Source organism: Pantherophis guttatus, chromosome 15, assembly GCF_059756535.1.
Source record: "Pantherophis guttatus breed Tessera chromosome 15, ASM5975653v1, whole genome shotgun sequence".
In the NCBI taxonomy this organism is placed as follows: domain Eukaryota; kingdom Metazoa; phylum Chordata; class Lepidosauria; order Squamata; family Colubridae; genus Pantherophis; species Pantherophis guttatus.
In genome coordinates this window covers 1,768,422-1,789,569 of record NC_142077.1, presented here as the reverse complement: position 1 = coordinate 1,789,569, position 21,148 = coordinate 1,768,422, and the positions used below count along the sequence as shown (strand labels likewise).

Here is a 21,148-nt window from a genome sequence, read left to right as displayed (position 1 = left end):
TCCTCCTCCTCCTGTTTTCCCCACCACAACAACCCTGTGAAGCAGACTTGAGATAAAGGGAGGGTAACCAGCCCCAAGGCAGGACTCGAACTCACGACCCTGGGTTCTTGCTTTCCAGCGCGGCCCTCCTGCACAGTGGGAGCCCACCGGTCCTGCCAGAAGAAAAGGAGACCTTTCTGGACGAAGCCCATAAAGTCAGCGAGTGGCGGGAAGTCCTCGCGGGAGAAGAGGTGCCCTTCGCCTTCGAAGCCAAGGGGAAACTGAGGCACAGGTGAGGCGGCGGGAAAGAAAGAAAGAAAAAAAAAAACCACAATTTTTCTCACTGCTTTCCCACTGTCTGTTAGATTTCCAGGGTTAGTTTCAGACCAGAGGAGGGATTTTATATTTATCATTTATACTCTTAGATATTCTTTCCATTGTCTGGGTATATTTCTGTTTATAGTATATAACAGTGATGGCTAACCTTTTTGCCGTTGCATGCCAAAAACGTCGGTCTTCACATAAATTGATTTTTTTTTTTTTAAACCATACCCCTCCAGGCATACCCACGACCTGAGAATCCACCAGCTGCAAGTGAGAGTCAACGGCTGGGAGGCCGTTAGTCCTGTATCAGTTGACAAAGTGGGGATATTTTTCCGGTATGCGGCTCCAGATAAAAGCAATTCTTCTTCAACGGTAAGTTTAGGTTTGAATTCTTTTATTCTTTTCAGGAAAAAAAAAAAAAACCAGTTTATGTTTAACACTAAAGACAAAACTCTAATTAAAAAAAAAACATCAGACTCTAATTCTGAAACTGGAGGGCGGGTTGGACTAGATGACCTCCAAGGTCCCTCCCAGCTCTGTCACTCTGGAACATTAAAACTCAAATATTAACCACATTCGGGGTTTTTTTGTCCTGTTATCTATTGTTTTTTTCCAATCATCAAACCCACGTATACTTTCTTTCCTTCCTTCCTTCCTTCCTTCCTTCCTTCCTTCCTTCCTTCCTTCCTTCCTTCCTTCCTTCCTTCCTTCTTTCTTTCTTTCTTTCTTTCTTTCTTTTCTGTCTCATGCAAAAAGTCCAAGTCACCATTCAAAGGAATTCGTGTTGTTATTATTTTTTCTCTCTAATCGAAGCTGTCAATCTTGCCAGCTTGGCAGCTTCCCATCATCTTCTGGAATGAAGGAGCAAAACTCACTTAACCACCGGTCTTGACTTAAGTCACGGAAAAAAATGTTGGCCTCAGCCGTGATTGTCAATTGAGGACTACCTATAATGCACATCCTGGTTTTGTTTTGTTTTTTTAAAAAGAAAAAGATTGTGCTCCATGAGAAGGAATTGTCAAGTTGCCAACGGGTCACTGTGTGTGTGTACGTGTGTGTGCGTGCGCGCGCGTGCCAGAATTCAACTTTTCTCCTCTTTTTTTTTTTTATGTAGGTTGGCAGCCCCATTAGTAGAACCAACATCATCCATCCACAGGTTTATGTAAGTTGAATTTCCTTTCCTCCGGTCCTTCAATTTCTTCTTAGCCGTGTGTGATTGTATTATGGTTTGTTTAAACCATACAATGCCTTTAACAAACCAGATGTAGGAAGAGAAGGAGTGGTGGAACTGAGGGGTGGAGTCAAAAGAGGGATCAGCCGAGAATCCCTACGTAGCCACAAGTCCAACTTCCCTTGAACTCCAGTGACCCGTATCTTAATTCCAAGCAGATGCTATTAGTTGAGAAGCTTTCCGTCATCATCATCATCATCTTTTAACTTTTTTATTTTATTTTATAATTATTTTAACATAAAATCCCTTGCTGGGTGGAATCTGGGCAACCGAATGGAGCTGAGTGTTTTACTGGCCGGATGCCCTTCCTGTCACCAATGCGGAGTTTTGTTCAGCAGATATATATATATTCTCATTGCGCCCAGAGAGAGAGAAATATCTGCCTCTCCCTAGGATCGAACTCACAGCCTCCTGATGGTGAGGCCAGAGCTCCACCTCTAGGCCACCACACCCACTCCACAAGTTGAGATGCTTTCTGTGCCTAGCCCTAAATAGGAATAAATCAATTTAATTGGACCTGGCCGTCTGTGCCGGACACCAGAATTGGTTCAACGGGAGACGAAATAACGAATATCGCATTTGAACCTGGTCACCGATAAGCAGAACTCTGCTCTTGAAAACCCATTGGAAAAAGCTTTCTCTGATTTTGCTGATAGATTTTGAGGATAATAGGGATGATCCTCAAAATTTGTAGGGATTTCCAAACTGGTGGCTTAGTTCTGGAAAAGACTCTGACATTCCAGATGGTTTGTAAACGGACAGAAGCCCTGAAGAAATGGAATAAAGGGAGTAGAAATGGAGTCATCCACAGAAGAAGACAAAATCAGTGGTGGAGCTGTCTTTGCTTTTTTTTTAAAAAAAAAAAAATCCATATTCCAAATATGTTTCAGTCAGCACTGAGTGCGAGAGGGTGTTGTGGCCCGTCAGCGGCCTGTGCAGCTAGTAGCTGATTCCGACAGCGAGGAGGCTGGTGTGGTGCTGCGCCAGCAGCCTGTGCAGCTGGCACTCGAGTCAGACAATGAGGAGGCTGGAGAAGATGTGGTGCCAGAGGCGGGGATTCAGCCAGGGCCTTCAGAACCTCCAGAAGCTCCTTTAAGTGAAGAGGACGAAGAGGAGGAGCCTCTTCTCGATGCACGGGCGCGCAGAGCTGCCAAAAGGCAGGAGTGGCTCCTCAGGAGGAGGTCTCCTCAAGAGTAAGGCTTGGGGCTAATTGGCCACTCCCTTAGCCTATTTAAGGAGGAACGCCGACTGAAGCAATTTGCAGGGAACAACTTCGTTCACATACTTTCATGTCTTGTCTTGCTGATCTTCTCAGCTTCCTGCAAATTGCTTCTGGGCATTCTGCCAACCATAGTAAGCTTTCAGTTATTATTCTTTGAATTCTTGGCGGCTGTTAATGCCTGTTAATTAACAGCCGTTGTTGTAAAAAGACTGGTTTATTTAGCAGACCAAGGTTTGAACGGACTTTGTGTGTGCTGCGTTCTTTGGGGTCCGTAGCTGGAGCAGAACAGGGGGGGAGAATTAGGTTTATAAAATCATCGCATCCAACACAACATTAACTCTTGCTGTGTGCACAATAAAAATGGGTTTTGGGGTTGTTCGTTTTTTTTGCATTTTTATTTAATAGAACTTCAGGCACAAACATTTTCTCATTTTTTTTTAAAAAAAATGTGCATCTTATTAAGAGAAATCATTTGGGACATAAACTTCCGTGTAAGTTGGTTGAAATTGATTCCATTTTCATCTTTCTTTCTTTAAAATATATACATATATATAAAATATATATATATATATATATATATATATATATATATATATGTTTATGTAAGTTTTCACGGGTATGTATGTGTGTATAGTTAATATTTCGGGTTTCTTCCCGTGTAATTGTGGATATATCCCTAAAAGGGTAGAAGCGACGTTTCGGCAGAATGATGATGGCAGATGGGATTCTGCCGAAACGTCGCTTCTACCCTTTTAGGGATATATCCACAATTACACGGGAAGAAACCCGAAATATTAACTATACATATATATATATATATATATATATATATATATATATATATATATATATATATATATATATATATATATATATATATACATTTTTTTACAGTTTTCTTCGTTGCCTCCCGTTCGAGTGGTCTTTGCGGTGACCATGGAGGGCAGTGCCCGGAAGGTGATCACAGTTCGTTCAGCTTTGATTGTGAAAAACAAACTTGAAATGCCAATGGAGCTGAGGCTGGACAGTCCTTCTGCACCGGACAGTAAGTGCTTCAGAAGCCACACAACAACTCGGTCAGAATGGAGCGGGAAGGGACCTTGGAGGTCTTCTAGTCCAACCCCTGCTCAATCAGAAGACCCTAGGCCATTTCAATCAATCAATCAATCAGAATGGAGCGGGAAGGGACCTTGGAGGTCTTCTAGTCCAACCCCTGCTCAATCAGAAGACCCTAGGCCATTTCAATCAATCAATCAATCAGAATAGAGTTGGAAGGGGCCTTGGAGGTCTTCTAGTCCAACCCCCTTCTCAAGCAGGAGACCTTATATCATTCCGGAAAAATGGCTGTCCAATCTCTTCTTGAAAGCCTCCGGTGATGGAACCCCCACAACTTCTGGTGGCAAGCTGTTCCACTGGCTAATTGTCATCACTATCAGGATGTTCCTCCTTAGTTCCAGGTTGCTTCTCTTCTTGGTTAGTTTCCATCCGTTGGTTCTTGTCCTGCCTTCTGGTGTTTCAGAAAATTTGACCCCCCTCCCTCCCTCTTCTTTAGGGCAGCCCCTCAAATACTGGAAGACTGCTATCATGCCCCCCCCCCCAGTCCATCTTTTCTCTAGACTGGTTAAACCCAATTCCTGCAGCCATTCTTTAGTCCCCCAAGCCTTTAATTAATTAGTTAGTTTAATTAACTAAGACTAAGAGTCTTAGTTGCTCTTCTCTGCACTTTTTCCAAAGTCTCGACCTCTTTTTTTGTAACGTGGGGACCAAAACTGGATCTTTTAAGTGATTTCTTCCTAGAATGAGGAGGGGGGCCAGGAGAGACATGGTCAGTTATTTGGCCAGAAAGATGGGGGGGGGGAAGGCCTGTGTTAAGGATGAATTTGAGAGTCACCTGCAAACCAGGCTGCTATTATAGACGATGTTCTGTCCCCAACCACACGCACACACACCAACAGACGTTCAAGAGTTAAAGACCAAACCAGCCGGCAAAATCCTTTTCCTTATGATAACGGAACTTGGCAACAACCTAGTGGCTGCCTGCCAAGAGTTTATTATTGACGAAGAGGAGAGAGAACTTCTCCCCGCTTCTGATACATCAAAAGAAACAGCTCAATAATTACGGAGTTAATCAAGTCCAGAGATAATCCAGCAAAGTCTATAGCAAAAAGTCCGGCAATGCAGAATGGTGTGGAAGCTTTCAGCTTTGTTCGTCACAAGGTTTGACTGGCCACCACGCTCCCTTTTATATCCTGTGGGGTGTGGTCCAGTGACTCAGCCTAATCTCGGACACGCCTTTTCTTCTGTTGCGCGCGCTTATCTCTGCGACGCTGGCGTGGATCCTGCCAAGACTCATTACCCTCATCACTGTCCACCTGTGGCTGCGTGGACGTGCTTGGCCCCGGCCCTATCTCTTGCCCTTCGGCTGACACCGAAGGCATTGCCAGAGAGGAGGGTCCTGGAGAGGGAGGCCTTGCCAACTCCTCCCCTTCACTCTCGGAGTCCTCTCCTGCCGATGACACAGGCTCAGGTAACGGAGCCACAACAGATGCTATCACGTGGATGTCACGGGGTAATGAAACGGCTGGCAAGAAAAAAAGACAAAAAACCCGGCCAGTTCAGTGGATCCCTCAGATCCCTCAGAAATAATTGTGTCCTTTCCACCTGCCTGCAGAACCTGTCCTGCTCCCGGCGGTCATGCCAGGCGACTCTTTCGCCATCCCTCTGCATCTGACTTCCTGGCGTCTCCAGGCCAGGCCGAAAGGCACCGGAGTCTTTTTCTGCAAATCTCCCATCCACTGGACGAATGTCCAGAAGGCTTCGGAGGTCAGCAGCAGCAAGAGAGAGTGTCACTCCATGGAGCTGGACCACAGCCGATTCTTCAGGTGAGTTGCTTGTTCAGATGAGGCGATTCTCCAGGTGAGCCAATTCTTCGTAGAATAGGATTAGCGACAGCAAATTTCGTGCTCCCTTGTCGTAGCTCAAGGACGTGGAGCGTTCGTAAGAGCCTCCGAAGAGGCAGGGGTTTCTCTCCCCTCCCTCTCCCTCTTTCAACCGTCCGCCGTTGTGTCTCCCTCCGCAGATTTTGTGTGGCCATCAAGAAAGAGAATTATCCCGACTACATGCCTTCCAGCATCTTCTCCGACAGCGCCAAACAGATTTTCCGCCAGCCGGGACACACCATTTATCTCCTGCCCACCGTGGTGTTGTGTAACTTGCTCCCTTGCGAGCTGGAGTTTTACGTCAAGGGCGCCCCCATCAACGGGACCCTCAAACCGAGGAAGGAAGCCGTCCTGCACACCGCCGACACCTCGCAGAACATCGAGCTGGGTAAGAGCAAAAAGCATTTTTTCCAACTCCTTTCCCGGGGGTTTCCGGTTTCCATCTGGCTGACGGCCGATGATGTCCGTCTGCAAATCGATTCGGTCACGTCGATGGGTGGTCTCCCAAAATCTTATTTTTATTTTTTTTTTTAATTTGATTTATATGCCGCCCTTCTCCGGAGACTCAGAGCGGCTTACAATGCTAAGCAATAGCCTTCATCCTTTTGTATATATTTATACAAAGTCAGCTTATTGCCCCCACAAACTGGGTCCTCAATTTAACTACCTTAGAAAGGATGGAAGGCTGAGTCAACCTTGAGCCTGGCGAGATTCGAACCTGCAGTAATTGCAGGCAGCTGGTCTTAATAACAGGGTGCTTTAAACCACTGTACTACCAAGGCTCCTACCAATTAATTTTAATTAATTAATTTTACCTTAAGAATCATTTTTTGGGGGGAGGGGAAAAAAAACAAACTAATTTTGCCTTAATCGTTTTTTTAAAAAAGCTAATTTTCCTTTAAGTCACGATTTTAGGACCTTTTTGGTGACTTTGAATGGTCACTAAATGAAATGTTGCAAGTCGAGGACTGCCTGTACTACAACCCGGAGCCGTTATTTTATTTTATTTCGTACGATTCACTTCCTTCCTTCCTTCCGCCTCGACTTCAGGGATCTCCCTTGAAAACTTCACCCATTGCAAGGAGCTTCTGATCCCGCCAGGGACGCAAAACTACGTGGTGCGGATGAGGCTGTACGACAACAACCGGCGTCTCTTGAATCTCACCATCCGGATCGTGTGCCAAGCCAAAGGCTCCTTGAAGATATTCATCTCGGCTCCTTACTGGCTCATCAACAAAACAGGTGAACCTGCTTGGGCAGGGATATATTTACAGATTTTTTTACAGATTTAACAGAGTTGGAAGGGACCTTGTAGGTCATTTAGTCCAACCCCCAGCCCAAGCAGGAGACCCTACACCATTTTTGACAGGTGGCAGTCCAGTCTCTTCTTGAAAGCTTCCAGGGATGAAGCCCTCGTCCTTCAACTATCCATCCCCAATTCCAGCTGTTTGAATATTATCGTTGCTCCGGAGCAGGCAACCCCAAAGGATCAACCCACTGTTTTTGGTGCCGGTTTTTTTTTTCAATCCCCTTTTTTTCTCCTTATTTGCATCCAAAGGGTTGCCCTTAATTTTCCGGCAAGACAACGCGAAGACCGATGCAGCTGGGCAGTTTGAGGAACATGAGTTGGCCCGCAGCTTAAGCCCGCTTCTCTTCTGCTACGCGGACAAAGAGCAGCCAAACCTGTAAGCTTCTTTGGGGTGGGGGAGAGAGAGTGTTTGTGTGTGTGTGTGTGTGTTCGGTTATTACGACTCGACCCACTGTGTTGTAGTCCGCCAGCAGCCTACAGAGCTGGCAGCAGAGTCGGACAGTGAGGAGGCTGGGGAGAAACATGGGCAGTCCTGGAGCCTGGGGAGGGCTCGGACGAGGGCTCTGCGTCGGAGGCAGAGATGGGGCCAGGGCCATCTGGGAGTTACGTCCAGAGTCAGACGTCAGCGAGGCAGAGGAACAGAAGGAGCCTGTTCCCAGTGAGGGCATGCGCAGAGCTGCCAGAAGGTAAAGAACAGTTAAGACAAAAGGGGCGACTCAGGAGTAAGGCTTGGAGATGATTGGCTCCTCCCATAAGACATAAAGGAAGAGCAAAGGGACATGAGCCTTTGCAGGAAGCAACTTTGTTCGTGCTGGTGGGTTTAAATTCTGAAGCTCTGTTTTGACTCTGTGCTCCGTTTGGCCTTGCAAAGCTAATTGCCAATTAGGCCTTTGGCAGCGTGTCAAGGGAGATGAAGGTGGATGCGTATCAGCCTTATTCCCGAAGGACTGTGGCAGGCTTCTGTCGGGCTCTTTACAAACTATTTGTGACTCATCACAGGGCTGGGAATGAACAGAATTCACAGCCGTTGAAATAAAAAGAGAGTTTTTTGGCACTAAGCGTGTGATTGTTACTGTCTCAGGCAGCCTTTGCGAGATGAAGTGGGGGAATGAAATTTAGGAACACCCCGGATGGGAGAAACGATGTTCCTGCTAGCAATTTGCAGGTGGTGTCGTAACTCAGCGGAGAGTTGAGAACTTAATTTATTCTGATTTTGTTTTCAGTTGTACCATGAGAGTTGGCAGAGGTATCCACCCCGAAGGGATGCCCGGCTGGTGCCAGGGGTTCTCCTTGGACGGAGGAAGCGGCGTCCGAGCCCTTAAAGTGATCCAACAAGGAAACAGACCGGGTCTTATTTATAATATCGGTACGTCTTTCTCCGTTTTCCTTTGTCCTTCGCAAAGTGGGATTTTTTTTTAAATTATTATTATGGTGATTCTTTTGGGGTGGATGATTTTTTTAAAAAAAGTTTCTTTTAACGTTTTTTATAGTTAGCCGCTCAGAGCCTTTGGGATAAGGTTGGCAACAGACAGACAAATAAAGGAGAATATTAGGGTAGCTCAGGGTTGAAATGAGAGATCCTTGGCTCTCTCTTAAGCTTGGAGGTTTCCTTGTAGACGTTTCATGACCCAACTAGGGAACATCATCAGTGCTAGAAGAGAGTGGGGTTTGCAGACAGGAAGAGAGGAGGAAGACGTGGGGTCTTTGGTGCTCGCTGGTTTTCTTGCAAATATTTCATGATACGTCTCCAGAAATGTGCTAGAACGCCACTCTCTTCCAGCACTGATGAGGTTCCCTACTAGGGTCACGAAACGTCTACACCGGTTATGTGTTTCAACCAGGTATCGACGTTAAGAAGGGCAGAGGTCGCTACATGGACACTTGCATGGTGACGTTCGCACCTCGCTACCTGCTGGACAATAAATCCTCGCACACTCTCGCCTTCGCCCAGAGGGCTTTCGCCAGAGGACAGGTAAAAAAACAAAACAAAAAACAACCCCACCCTTTGCTCCTCCTATAACCCCTAAGGATTTCTCAAACTCGGCCATTTGAGGATGGGTGGACTCCAGCTCCCAGAATTCCCTCTCCCCGTGCTGGCATGGAGGGATTCTGGGAGTTAAAGCCCCGAGATTGAGGAACGTTGCCTTAACGTCATAATTATTAACCTATCACCCTACCTCCTTATCTCCTTGCGGCTATAACTTTGTGGCTTGCGTCTTATGATCTAAATTAATTAGTATCCTAGTATGATTGATGTCAATTGCTTATTTGGTATCCATGCCTATCACTAAGTGTTGTTTCTAATGTTTTATGATGAATGTATTTTTACAATGGCTATGATTAATCTATCACTACGGTTGTTTATACACTGACAGCATATACACCAAAGACAAATTCCTTGTGTGTCCAATCACACCTGGCCAATAAAGAATTCTGTTCTGTTCTGTTCTGTTCTATTCTCCATTCCATTCTGCGTTCTATACTCTACTCTACTCTAATTCTATTCCATTCCATTCCATTCCATTCCATTGTATTGTATTGTATTACATTACTTTACATTACATTACATTATATTAATTATATTCTGCATTCTATTCCATTCTGCATTCTGCATTCTATTCTATTCTATTCTATTCTATTCTATTCTATTCTATTCCATTCCATTCCATTCCATTCCATTCCATTCCATTCCATTCCATTCCATTCTATTCTATTATTCTGCATTCTATTCCATTCTGCATTCTATTCTATTCTATTATTCTATTCCATTCCATTCCATTCCATTCTATTCAATTCTATTATTCTGCATTCTATTCCATTCTGCATTCTATTCTATTCTATTTTACTATATTATTATATTATATTCTGCATTCTATTCTATTCCTATTCCTATTCCTATTCCACTATACTATACTATACTATACTATACTATACTATACTATACTATACTATACTATACTATACTATTCTGCATTCTATTCTATAGTCTATATTATTCTATTCTATTCTATACTATTCCTATTCCTATTCCTATTCCATTCCATTCCATTCGACACTTGGCCAATAAAGAATTCTAATTCTAATGATTGGTAACAAAAGCCTCTCCCTCCCTCCCTCCCTCCCTCCCTCTCTCTCTCTCTCTCTCTCTCCCTCCTTCCCTCTCTCCCTCTCCCTCCCTCCCTCTCTCGTATTCCTGGATTCTTCTTAGTAAATGGCTCCAAGTTGAGCTGCCAGTGACGTTTCCTTCCCCTTCTCGATAGGGAACTTCCAATCCGGACGGCTACATCTCCACCCTCCCGGGTTCCAGCGTTGTCTTCCACTGGCCACGCAACGATTACGACCAGCTGTTGTGCGTCCGGCTGATGGACGTCCCCAACTGCATTTGGTCCGGAGGCTTTGAAGTCAACAAGAACAATTCCTTCCACATCAACATGAGGTAGGAAATGGACGGCGCCGTGTCTGAACGAATGGCCATTGTGAGTCCTTTTGCGTTGTGGCTTCCCTGTGCTGCCCCTCACAGTTCCATTGTACAGGTAGTCGTCGACTTACAACAATTAGCTTAGTGACTCTTTGAAGTTGCAACGACGCTGAAAAAAAAGTGACCTAGGACTGTTTTTCACACTTATGACCGTTGCATGACCTGTGGTCATATGATCAAAATTCAAACACTTGGTAACTGACTCGTATTTATGACGGTCACAGTGTCCTGGGGACAAGCAAAGTTGATGGGAATGGGGATTTTGCAGTATCCTTCCCCTGGAATGGGGAGGGAATGGGGATTTTGCAGTATCCTTCCCCTGGAGTGGGGAGGGAATGGAGATTTTGCAGTATCCTTTCCCCAGGAATGGGGAGGGAATGGAGATTTTGCAGTATCCTTCCCCTGGAATGGGGAGGGAATGGGGATTTTGCAGTATCCTTCCCCTGGAGTGGGGAGGGAATGGGGATTTTACAGTATCCTTCCCCTGGAGTGGGGTGGGAATGGGGATTTTGCAGTATCCTTCCCCTGCCACGCCCACCAAGCCACGCCCACAGAACCAGTAGTAAAAAAAATTGGATTTCACCACTGCCTTCGACCATATCAAAGTGCAAAGTTCCAGTAACAAATTATGACTAAAATTAAATAATAAAAATAAATTTGATAAAAGCAATTTAAAATGAAATTGGAATAAAATAACAATTTAAAATGAAATTGGAATACAATCGATAATTTAAGATAGAGATAAAATATGATGAAACACGGCAGATTTTTAAAATTTTGTTTACGAGCGAAGATTTCTAGCGAGGAGGAAGGGGACGGCTTTGCCAGGTTGTGAAACACACACGGGCCTTGTTTGTGTTTGCAATTCCCCAGGGACACCCTCGGGAAGTGCTGCTTCCTTCAAGTCGAGATCACCTTGAAGAGAGCCACCTACTGCGTCTCGTTTAGCGACACCGACAAATTTCCGCCTCCGTACCGCATCGACAACTTTTCTAAGGTAAAAAAGCACCTGGTTGGGCTTCTGGAAATGACCATTTTGACTGCAGATTCAGAGGGCGAAGAAGAATGCTCGTTGGAGCTTGGATTACGGATAAATCCTCGACTTACAAATATTGCTATTATATCCCCCCCCTAGTCCTTCTTTTCCCTAGACTAGACGTGCCTGTTCTGCCCCAGCCACGGACCCCAAAGAACGCAGCACACACAAAGTCTGTACAAACCTTAGTTTACTAAAATAAAATCAGGGTTTGTTTTTTTTTCAAACAAAGGCTGTTAATTAACTTTCTTAACAGCCTACAAGAATCCAAAGAATAAATAATCACAATCTTACTAAGGTTGGCAGAAAGCCCGGAAGCAATTTTGCAGAGAATCCAAACGCGAAGGAGAGTGAACTAAAGTTGTTCCTTAAAGTTTGCTGCAATCGGCATTCCTCCTTAAATAGGCTAAGGGAGTGGCCAATTAGCCCCAAGCCTTACTCTCGAGGAGACCTCCTCCTGAGGAGCCACTCCTGCCTTTTGGCAGCTCTGCGCGCCCGTGCATCGAGAAGAGGCCCCTCCTCTTCTTCCTCTTCACTTAAAGGAGCTTCTGGAGGTTCTGAAGGCCCTGGCTGAATCCCCGCCTCTGGCACCACATCTTCTCCAGCCTCCTCACTGTCCGACTCGAGTGCCGGCTGCACAGGCTGCTGGCACAGCACCACACCAGCCTCCTCGCTGTCCGAATCAGCCACCAGCCCCGTTCCTGCAACCGTTCTTTGTATGTTTTAGTCTCCGGGCCTTCCATCCTCTTGAGTTGCTCTTCTCTGCACTCTTTCCTCCCAGGTCCCAGTCGTCTTCACCCAACACGGCGTGGCCGAGCCACGTCTCAGCACCGAAGTGAAGCCCTCCACCACTTTAGACTACGCCTGGGACGAGCCCACCCTCCCGCCTTACGTCACCCTGACGGTCAAAGGGGCCGGCTCGTCCGAAGTCACCTGCTGCATGAACGACTTTCAAGAGAACAAGCAGCTGTATTACGAAAACTTCATCTACATCGCGGCCACTTACACCTTTTCGGGGTAAGCACGAAAAATCGTCAAGCAAAGTTTATTCAGACATTTCATCCAAGTAACTTCTGCAGTCATGGTGAAAATTTTGGGTTAGGCATAAAGTCAAGAGTTGTTGGAATGAAGTCAACTCTTGCAGGGGCTTCTCAGAAAAGAACAGAATAGCAACGTTGGAAGGGACCTTGGAGGTCATCTAGTCCAACCCCTTCTTGAATAGAAGAGCCTATAATATCACAGACAAATTGGTCTCTTCTTAAAAATCTCCAGTGATGGAGCACCCACAACTTCTGGAGGCAAGCTGTTTCATCCGTGCATCCAGCCGTCTGTTTCATCCGTCCATCATTTGTCTGCCTGCCTTTCTCTCTTCTTTCTCTCTTCTCTCATCCATCTATCTATCTATCTATCTATCTATCTATCTATCTATCTATCTTTCTATCTATCTATCTATCATCTCTCTTTCTCTCTTCTCTCATCCACCTATCTATCTATCTATCTATCATCTCTCTTTCTCTCTTCTCTCATCCACCTATCTATCTATCTATCTATCTATCTATCTATCTATCATCTCTTTCTCTCTTCTCTCATCCATCTATCTATCTATCTATCTATCTATCTATCTAATCTCTCTTTCTCTCTCTCCCTCTCTCTAGCTATCAATTATCTATCCATCCATCCATCCTATCTATCTATCTATCTATCTATCTGTCTCTCTTACCCATCCATCCATCCATCCTTCCTTCCTTCCTCCTCTCATTTCCCCCCCTTCCTTCCTCTCTTTCTTCTTTCCTTCCTTCCTTCCTTCCCTTCATTTTTCTGTCTTGCATGTTATCTACCTATCTCAGAATCATAGGATTGGAAGAGACCTTGGAGGCCTTCTAGTCCAACCCCTCCTTGAGCAGGAGACTCCATAACTATCCCAGACAAATGATTATCCACTCTCTTCTTGAAAACCTCCAGTTTTGGAGCACCCACAACTTCTGGTGGCAAGCTGTTCCACGGGTTAATTGTCCTCAAAGTCAGGAAATTCCTCCTTAGTTCCAGGTTGCTTCTCTCCTGCCCGTTGCTTCTCGTCCCGCCTTCAGGTGCTTTGGAGAATAGCTTGACTCCCTCTTCTTTGGGGCAGCCCCTCAAATATTGGAAGGCTGCTATCCCATCACCCCTACTCCTTCTTTTCATTAAACCAGACATCCCCAATTCCAGCAACATCCAAATATTCCAGACGTCCAACCCAGCCTAGCAGTTTTCCACGCAGAATTTCAACAAGAGCTAAAAATCTCTTTCTGTGATTTTGGTCTGGACTTCGTCTGCGGTTCTCTTCTTATCCTCCCTTCTCAATTTTTTCTTTGGAATTCAAGAGTCCAGGAAGAGACAGGAAGGCCCGTCGCGACCCCCAAGGACCTCGACTGCGCTGAGCTGGTCCTGGATGTTTCTCCCAAGACGCAGAGAGTCATCTTAAAGAAAAAGGTATGAAACTTCACGTGGTTTTTACTAGGAGGAGTTCTTTCCACTACGGACGTCCTGGGTAGACCCATGCCTGCGTTTGCCTACTAACCAGCCTGATTATTTGGTCAGTGAGAAGAGCGTTGGTAAGTTGGTCACTGCCTCCTCCTCCTCCCTGTACTCTATACTCCCACATACACTGTCGCTGATGATGTTACCAAGTTGGGTCGTGAAACATCTGCAAAGCAAATCACCAAGCTCAGAGAGCACCCACAGTCGTCCTCCTCCTCCTCCTTTCTCCACCTCCCTTGTCGCCCTGATGGCATTCACCAGTTGGGTCATGAAACCTCTGCAAGAAAAAAGCCAAGATCAGAGAGCACCGAGGACCCCCACAGCCCTTCCTTCCTTCCTTCCTTCCTTCCTTCCTTCCTTCCTTCCTTCCTTCCTTCCTTCCCTCCCTCCCTCCCTCCCTCCCTCCCTCCCTCCTTTCCTTCCTTCCTTCCTTCCCTCCCTCCCTCCCTCCTCTCCACAAACCCCACTTCCTTCTAGCACTGATGATGTCACTTAGTTGGGTCATGAAACTTCTGCAAGAAAAAAGCCAAGATCAGAGAGCATCGAGGACTGCCACAGCCCTTCCTTCCCTCCCTCCCTCCCTCTTTCTTTCTCCCCATTCCTTCCTTCTTTCCTTCCTCCTCCTTCTCAGTTTCTTCCCTCCCTTTTTCCTCCCTCCCCATTTGTTCCTTCCTCCTTCCCTTCCTCCCTCTCTCTTCCCCTTCCCCTCCCTCCTTTCCTTCCTTCCTTCCTTCCTTCCTTCCTTCCTTCCCTCCCTCCCTCCCTCCCTCCCTCCTCTCCACAAACCCCACTTCCTTCTAACACTTATGATGTCACTTAGTTGGGTCATGAAACTTCTGCAAGAAAAAAGCCAAGATCAGAGAGCATCGAGGACCCCCACAGCCCTTCCTTCCTTCCTTCCCTCCCTCCCTCCCTCCCTCCCTCTTTCTTTCTCCCCATTCCTTCCTTCTTTCCTTCCTCCTCCTTCTCAGTTTCCTCCCTCCCCTTTTCCTCCCTCCCCATTTGTTCCTTCCTCCTTCCCTTCCTCCCTCCCTCTTCCCCTTCCCCTCCCTCCCTCCCTTCCTTCCTTCCTTCCCTCCCTCCCTCCCTCCCTCCCTCCCTCCCTCCCTCCTCTTCACTGCTACTTGGAAGCCCTGGGAAGAAAAAGGGGGTGGAGGCCCTGCCTTCGAAGGTGGGGGGGGGGAAACCATGCCACAGCAGCCTCTCGGCTTCATTGCCCCCTTTTGTTCCCTTGCAGGAACCCGGGAAACGCTCTCAGCTGTGGAGAATGACCGGGACAGGCATGCTATGCCACGAAGGCTCGGCCGTCCCCCGCCATCCCAATAAACCCTCCCCGCCTCGCTCGGCCGAGTCCTCCATGATTCTGGACATCGCTGGGTTGGCCGCTGTGACGGACAACAGGTGGGCGGAGCTCAAGACGCTCGGTTAGAACCAGACCCTAGGGTCTCCTGCTTGAGCAGAGGGCCAGACTAGAAGACCTCCAAGGTCCCTTCCGGCTCTACTCTGATTGGTTGATTGATTTTATTTATTTTTATGTTATTGCAATTTATATGCAATTGATTGATTGATATATGCGATTGATTGAAGACCTCCAAGGTTGCTTCCAACTCTATTCTGATTGATTGATTGATTGATTGACTGACTGACTGACTGACTGATTGATTGATTGATTGATTGAAATGGCCTAGGGTCTCCTGCTCAATCAGGGTTGGACTAGAAGACCTCCAAGGTCCCTTCCAGCTCTATTCTGATTGATTGATTGATTGATTGATTGATTGATTGATTGATTGATTGAAATGGCCTAGGGTCTCCTGCTCAATCGGGGTTGGACTAGAAGACCTCCAAGGTCCCTTCCATCTTTATTCTGATGGATGGATGGGTGGGTGGGTGGATTGATATGGCCTAGGGTCTCCTGCTTGAGGAGGGGGTTGGACTAGAAGACCTCCAAGGTCCCGTCCGGCTCTCTCCTGACCGATGGACGTTGTTGGCTGCTGCGCTAGATACGAGCCCCTGATGCTGAGGAAACCAGACCGTCGGAGAAGCACGACCCAAACCTGGAGCTTCCGGGATGGGAAGCTGCTGTGCGGCATGCATGGACTCGCAGTGCAGGTAGGCAGGGGGTTTTCCTCTCCCCCCCACCACCACACACACACGTTTGGTTGCCCTTTTGCGACCTTCTGACAAGCCAGACTCACTTAACAGCCGTCACTCGGCAATAAGTGAGCTTTGTCTCATTTCAGGACCTTTCTCGCCACGGCTTATTTATTTATTTATTTATTTATTTATTGGTTCGATTTATATGCCGCCCTTCTCCGGAGACTCAGGGCGGCTTACAACGCGTTAAGCAATAGCCTTCATATTTTTGTATATACCTGCTTAGTAGGGCTTTCAGCCCCCCCCTAAGTGGTGTTCTTTTTTTTTAATACAAAGTCAGCTTATTGCCCCCGCAATCCGGGTCCTCATTTTACCTACCTCGGAAGGATGGAAGGCTGAGTCAACCTTGCTTGCTCGCTCGCTTGCTAAGCGAGTCACACGGTTGTTAAGGGTCCCTCTGTTATTCTGCATCTATCCAGGGGGGTATTGGGTGGGTTTCCCCTTTCATCTTCTTCCTCTGGTCCTCTTGTCTTGTCCTTCTTAGGCCAAAGGAGGCAGAGCTGGGCTTCGTGATGGGGCGGAAGTAGTTCTCGGACCCGACACGTCCCTCGAAGAGTTGAGTCCAGTCCCTTCGGAGCAGCAGTTCATCAATCAGAAGATGCGGCCTGGTTCTGGAGCCCTGGCGGTCCAGGTTCTTCCGGATGGTCCCACCAGAGTTCTCCAGGTAACGGTTGTGCTTTTATTTTTATTTTTTTTAACTGGATCTGAACCAAACCTGGGAATAAGCAATTGTAACCGTTAAGAAGGAAGAGAGCGAACCATAGAAGGAGAATATTTGTAGCTCTGGGTGCTCTTTGGTGCTCTCCGAGCCTGGTGGTTTTCTTGCAGACTTTTCATGACCCAACTAGGGAATGTCATCAGTGTTAGAAGGGAGTGGGGTCGAGGAGGAAGAGGAGAAGGGAACGGGAAGAAGGAAGGAAAAAGAAAGAGGAGGAGAAAGAGGAGGACTGTGGGGTCTTTGGTGCTCTCTGAGCTTGGGGATCTTTGTAGACATTTCATTACCCAACTAGGTAATACTATCGGTGATAGAATAGAGTGGGGTTTGAGGAGGAAGAGGAGAAGGGAAAGGAAAGAAGGAAGGAAGAAGGAAAGAGAAGGAAGAGTGCGGGGTCCTTGATATTCTCTGAGTTTAGTTGTTTTCTTGCAGACATTTCCTTACCTAACTAGGTAATAGCAGTGCTAGAACAGACAGGGGTTTGCAAAGTGGAGAAGGAGGAGGATGAGAAGGGAAAAGGAATGAAGAGAGGAAGAAGGAAAAAGGAGGAGAAGAAGGACTGCCTCTCCCTTCTAGCACCGATGCTGTTACCTAGTTTGGGTAATGAAACCTCTGCAAGAAACGAACCAAGCTCAGAGAGCCTCAAACGGAGTAATTTCCCCCCCCCACCTCCACCCCCAAATGCTTGTTTATCCTCAATATTCCCCTCCCAAGATACAAGAGAGAGATTCTCTTGTAATCCCATCGCTTGAAACCCACGGACCACAAAAGGCCCATGCTGTGTACACACAACCCTCGACAATCGTGGACTTCCTAGAAGCTCAGAATCCCAGAATCCTAGAAGCTCAGCCTGAAAAGAATCCTTATTCTTAAGGATTTTAATTTTAATTTTTTAAAAAAATATTTAAATATTTTAATTTTTTTTTTAATTAAGTTATCTAGTCCTTTCCTCCACATACTGATCTTAGAATATTCTATGGAAATAACGCATCGTCGTATTTCTCTTCCCCCACACCCCTTACGTAGTCAATTTTGCCCATCCTAACTCTGCCTCCCTTATTAGATCACCGATTTCAACCAGCGCAGGAACGAGCGTCTCTCGTACGAAGGGGAGGAGCTGGATCAAGACCTGTGGAAGTTGAAAAACCCAGACCTGGAACAAGAGTTGGAAGTGAGTTTTTTTTGTTTTGTTTTTTGCAGAGAACGTAGGTTGCCATTCCTTCCCACCCGAAGGACAACAACAATAACTTTACCTGTGTGTGTGTGTGTGTTTCGTCCCTCTTCGCAGGTCCAGCTGAAATTAGAAGGAGGGATCGGTTTGTCTTTGGTGAACAAGGCCCCCGAAGAACTCATCTTTGCGACTTTCATGGGCATCACGGTTCATTTCACCCAGCTGTCAGCCAGTCAGGTGCTGGAACTGAGTGTGCAGGATATGCAGGTAACTGAAACGGCAGGAAAAAACCAGCCTCACCTTGGGACCAATTCAAGGATGGGGTGCAGAGAAGAGCAAGAGAGAGGATTAGGGACAGGAGGCAAAACGAACGATTAAGGGAGCTACGTACGTCTAGTCTTAACAAAGAGAAGGACCAGGGGGGACATGATAGCAGAATTCCAGTATTTGAGGGACTGCCCCAAAGAAGAGGGGGTCCACCTATTCTCCAAAGCACCTGAAGGCAGGACGAGAAACAACAGATGGAAACTCATCAAAGAGCACCTAGAACTAGGAAGGGAACCGAGGTGGCGCAGAGGTTAGAGTGCAGTACTGCAGCTACTTCAGCTGACTGCTAGTTCAGCAGATCAGCGGATCAAATCTCACCGGCTCAAGGTTGACTCAGACTTCCATCCTCCCGAGTTGGGTAAAATGAGGACCCAGATTATTGGGGGCAATATGCTATTTAGTATACTGTCTTTGGTGTAAGCCGCCCAGAGTCCTCGGAGAGTGGGCGGCATAGAAATTTGAATAATAAAATAAATAAAATAAAATAAATAAACTAAGATGGGATTTCCTGGCAGTTAAAACAATTATCCAAAAGAATCACTTGCCTCCAGAAGTCGTGGGTGCTCCCAACACCAGAGGTTTTTTTATTTTATTTATTTTTTAAGAATCAATTTTATTGATTTTCTATTTATTGCATTTCTCAGTCGCTTACTAAACATCGTGTTTTTCTGGGTATTTAATTCGCTTAACCATACAGATTCCAATCTTACTCTCCACTCCTTTTTTTCCCCAACCACTGGTAAAATAAGTTCCACGTTTGATAACATTCTGTGTCTTCTTTCTGTTCGATTTTCAACGTGAGTCTATCCATTTCTGCACAGCCTAGCATCTTCTTAACGATCTCTTCGTCTTGCGGTGTTTCTTCATCTTTCCAATATTGTGCTTTTAAAAAAAAAAAAACAAAAAACCTCTGGACAGACATTTATCTGTTTTAATAACAGAGCTGTTTATTGCCTCGAGTTTGCAAACCTCTGACTGTCTGTTTCCCCTCTCCTGTTCTTCCTAGGTAGACAACCAGCTTCTCCGCACCACTCAGCCCTTCATGCTTTTCCTCACCCCCAAGCTGGGCGAAAATGAAGCTGCCGAAACGGGCCCAGCTGTGCAGCTGAACGCTATGAAATTCCCCAGTAAAAGTCCTTTAAGTGACATCTACAAGGTAATCCCTTCTAGCACGGATGACGTTACTTAGCTGGGTCATGAAACGTTTGCGACAACACAACCAAGCTCAGAGAGCACCAAGGACCCTACAATCCTTTTCCTTCTCCTCCTCTTCCTCCTCCTCCTCCTCCTCCTCCTCTCCCTTCTAGCACTGATGATATTACCTAGAAAACATCCAAGTTCAGAGAGCAGCAAGGACCCCACAATCATCATCATCCCCCTCTCTTCTAGCACTGATAACGTTACTTAGTTGGGTCATGAAAAGTCTGTGAGGAAACAGAGAGCACCAAGGCCCCCAGAATAGAGTAGAGTAGAGTAGAGTAGAGTAGAGTAGAGTAGAGTAGAGTAGAGTAGAGTAGAGTAGAATAGAATAGAATAGAATAGAATAGAATAGAATAGAATAGAATAGAATAGAATTCTTTATTGGCACAAGGAATTTGTCTTCGGTGCATTCTAATTTTTAATAAACATTTAATAATGATTTACTAATAATTCTGATTTTATTGGGAGAACAGCCCTTGTTTGATGTCTTCCTTCTAAGGCCACTGGGGCCCTGACTCCCAAGAGGCTGCAATTCAGAGCGCTTGAATTCCAGACCTGCGAGGTTCTCGCACGTTAAAACTCTCTTAGTGATTTAGCTGTTTGTGACCTTGTTATCATTGCGATCGCGTTTCTTTGCGTCCCACCTCACGGTCCAGGATTACCTCTTGGTGTCCTTTCCTTCGCCTCTTTTTTCTCCCCTAACCCCCCCGCCTGAGCGTCCGGTAGGCTGAAATTGTCCTCTTCTGTTCCAGCACCTGATGGTCACGGCGAGCAGATTCACGGTTCAAATTGAAGAGAAACTCCTTCTGAAGCTTCTCAGTTTCTTTGGCTGCAACCAGTCAGAATCGGGTATGTCTTTCCCATCAGCGGTAAAAATCCAACGCCTCCTGAAAACACGCTTACGACCGCTGCCAAAATTCAGATGCTTGGCAACTGACTTGGCAAGGAAGGTTGTAAAATTGGGGGGGGGAGAGAAAACTCACTTAACGAATGTCTCACTTAGCAACAGAAACGTTGGGCTCCGTTGCCGCTGAATGACGGCATCTACATTTCCTTCCTTCCTTCTTGTCGAAACGCAGAGGTAGAAAATTACGACGAAAACCTTCACGAAAAGCCCGTCGGACAAGAGCTTGCCCGGAAGAGGTACTATTTTGAAAACCTCAAAATTAGCATACCGCAAATCAAACTCAGCGTTTTTACGTCTAGCAAGCTCCCCCTGGATCTTAAGGTAAGGCTTTTGTCTTAAACAAGGTGCGATTTGTGTGTGCGTGTATGTGTGTTAATTAAAATTATGTCCTGCTTAATAAGCTCTTGGGAATCATTTTATACCAGATTTTATAATCTGTCGTCTGTCGAGGGAAGAACTTGAAACAGATTATATCCAGGATGGGAGAGAGCTGTAGATATTTTCTCAGCCCTCTGTTTGCAATAACGATTCTCAGCAGGCTCCAGGTCTACTCGGCCTTCCGGCCTTCCGAGGTCGATAAAACGAGGACCCAGATTGTTTGGGGGACCGGGGGGGCGGGGGGGGGCTAGTTTATAAGTC

The 21,148-nt window shown here is 46.2% G+C and overlaps 1 protein-coding gene across 2 annotated transcripts in view; it reads left to right on the top strand.

The window, feature by feature from the left end:
• VPS13D (vacuolar protein sorting 13 homolog D) overlaps nt 1-21,148 on the top strand; it is a 90,791-nt gene that overhangs the window by 47,722 nt on the left and 21,921 nt on the right. For both annotated transcript variants that reach the window (XM_087879239.1, XM_087879237.1), the window contains 22 exons: nt 119-271; nt 540-675; nt 1,418-1,465; nt 3,651-3,801; nt 5,428-5,638; nt 5,836-6,083; nt 6,746-6,937; nt 7,254-7,380; nt 8,228-8,370; nt 8,846-8,976; nt 10,265-10,440; nt 11,356-11,479; nt 12,300-12,535; nt 13,879-13,987; nt 15,273-15,436; nt 16,036-16,144; nt 16,674-16,853; nt 17,968-18,075; nt 18,193-18,342; nt 19,409-19,558; nt 20,355-20,451; nt 20,682-20,830. In XM_087879239.1, the coding sequence (XP_087735365.1) occupies nt 119-271; nt 540-675; nt 1,418-1,465; nt 3,651-3,801; nt 5,428-5,638; nt 5,836-6,083; nt 6,746-6,937; nt 7,254-7,380; nt 8,228-8,370; nt 8,846-8,976; nt 10,265-10,440; nt 11,356-11,479; nt 12,300-12,535; nt 13,879-13,987; nt 15,273-15,436; nt 16,036-16,144; nt 16,674-16,853; nt 17,968-18,075; nt 18,193-18,342; nt 19,409-19,558; nt 20,355-20,451; nt 20,682-20,830 (3,292 nt within the window). The remainder of the gene's footprint in view (nt 1-118; nt 272-539; nt 676-1,417; nt 1,466-3,650; nt 3,802-5,427; nt 5,639-5,835; nt 6,084-6,745; nt 6,938-7,253; nt 7,381-8,227; nt 8,371-8,845; nt 8,977-10,264; nt 10,441-11,355; nt 11,480-12,299; nt 12,536-13,878; nt 13,988-15,272; nt 15,437-16,035; nt 16,145-16,673; nt 16,854-17,967; nt 18,076-18,192; nt 18,343-19,408; nt 19,559-20,354; nt 20,452-20,681; nt 20,831-21,148) is intronic.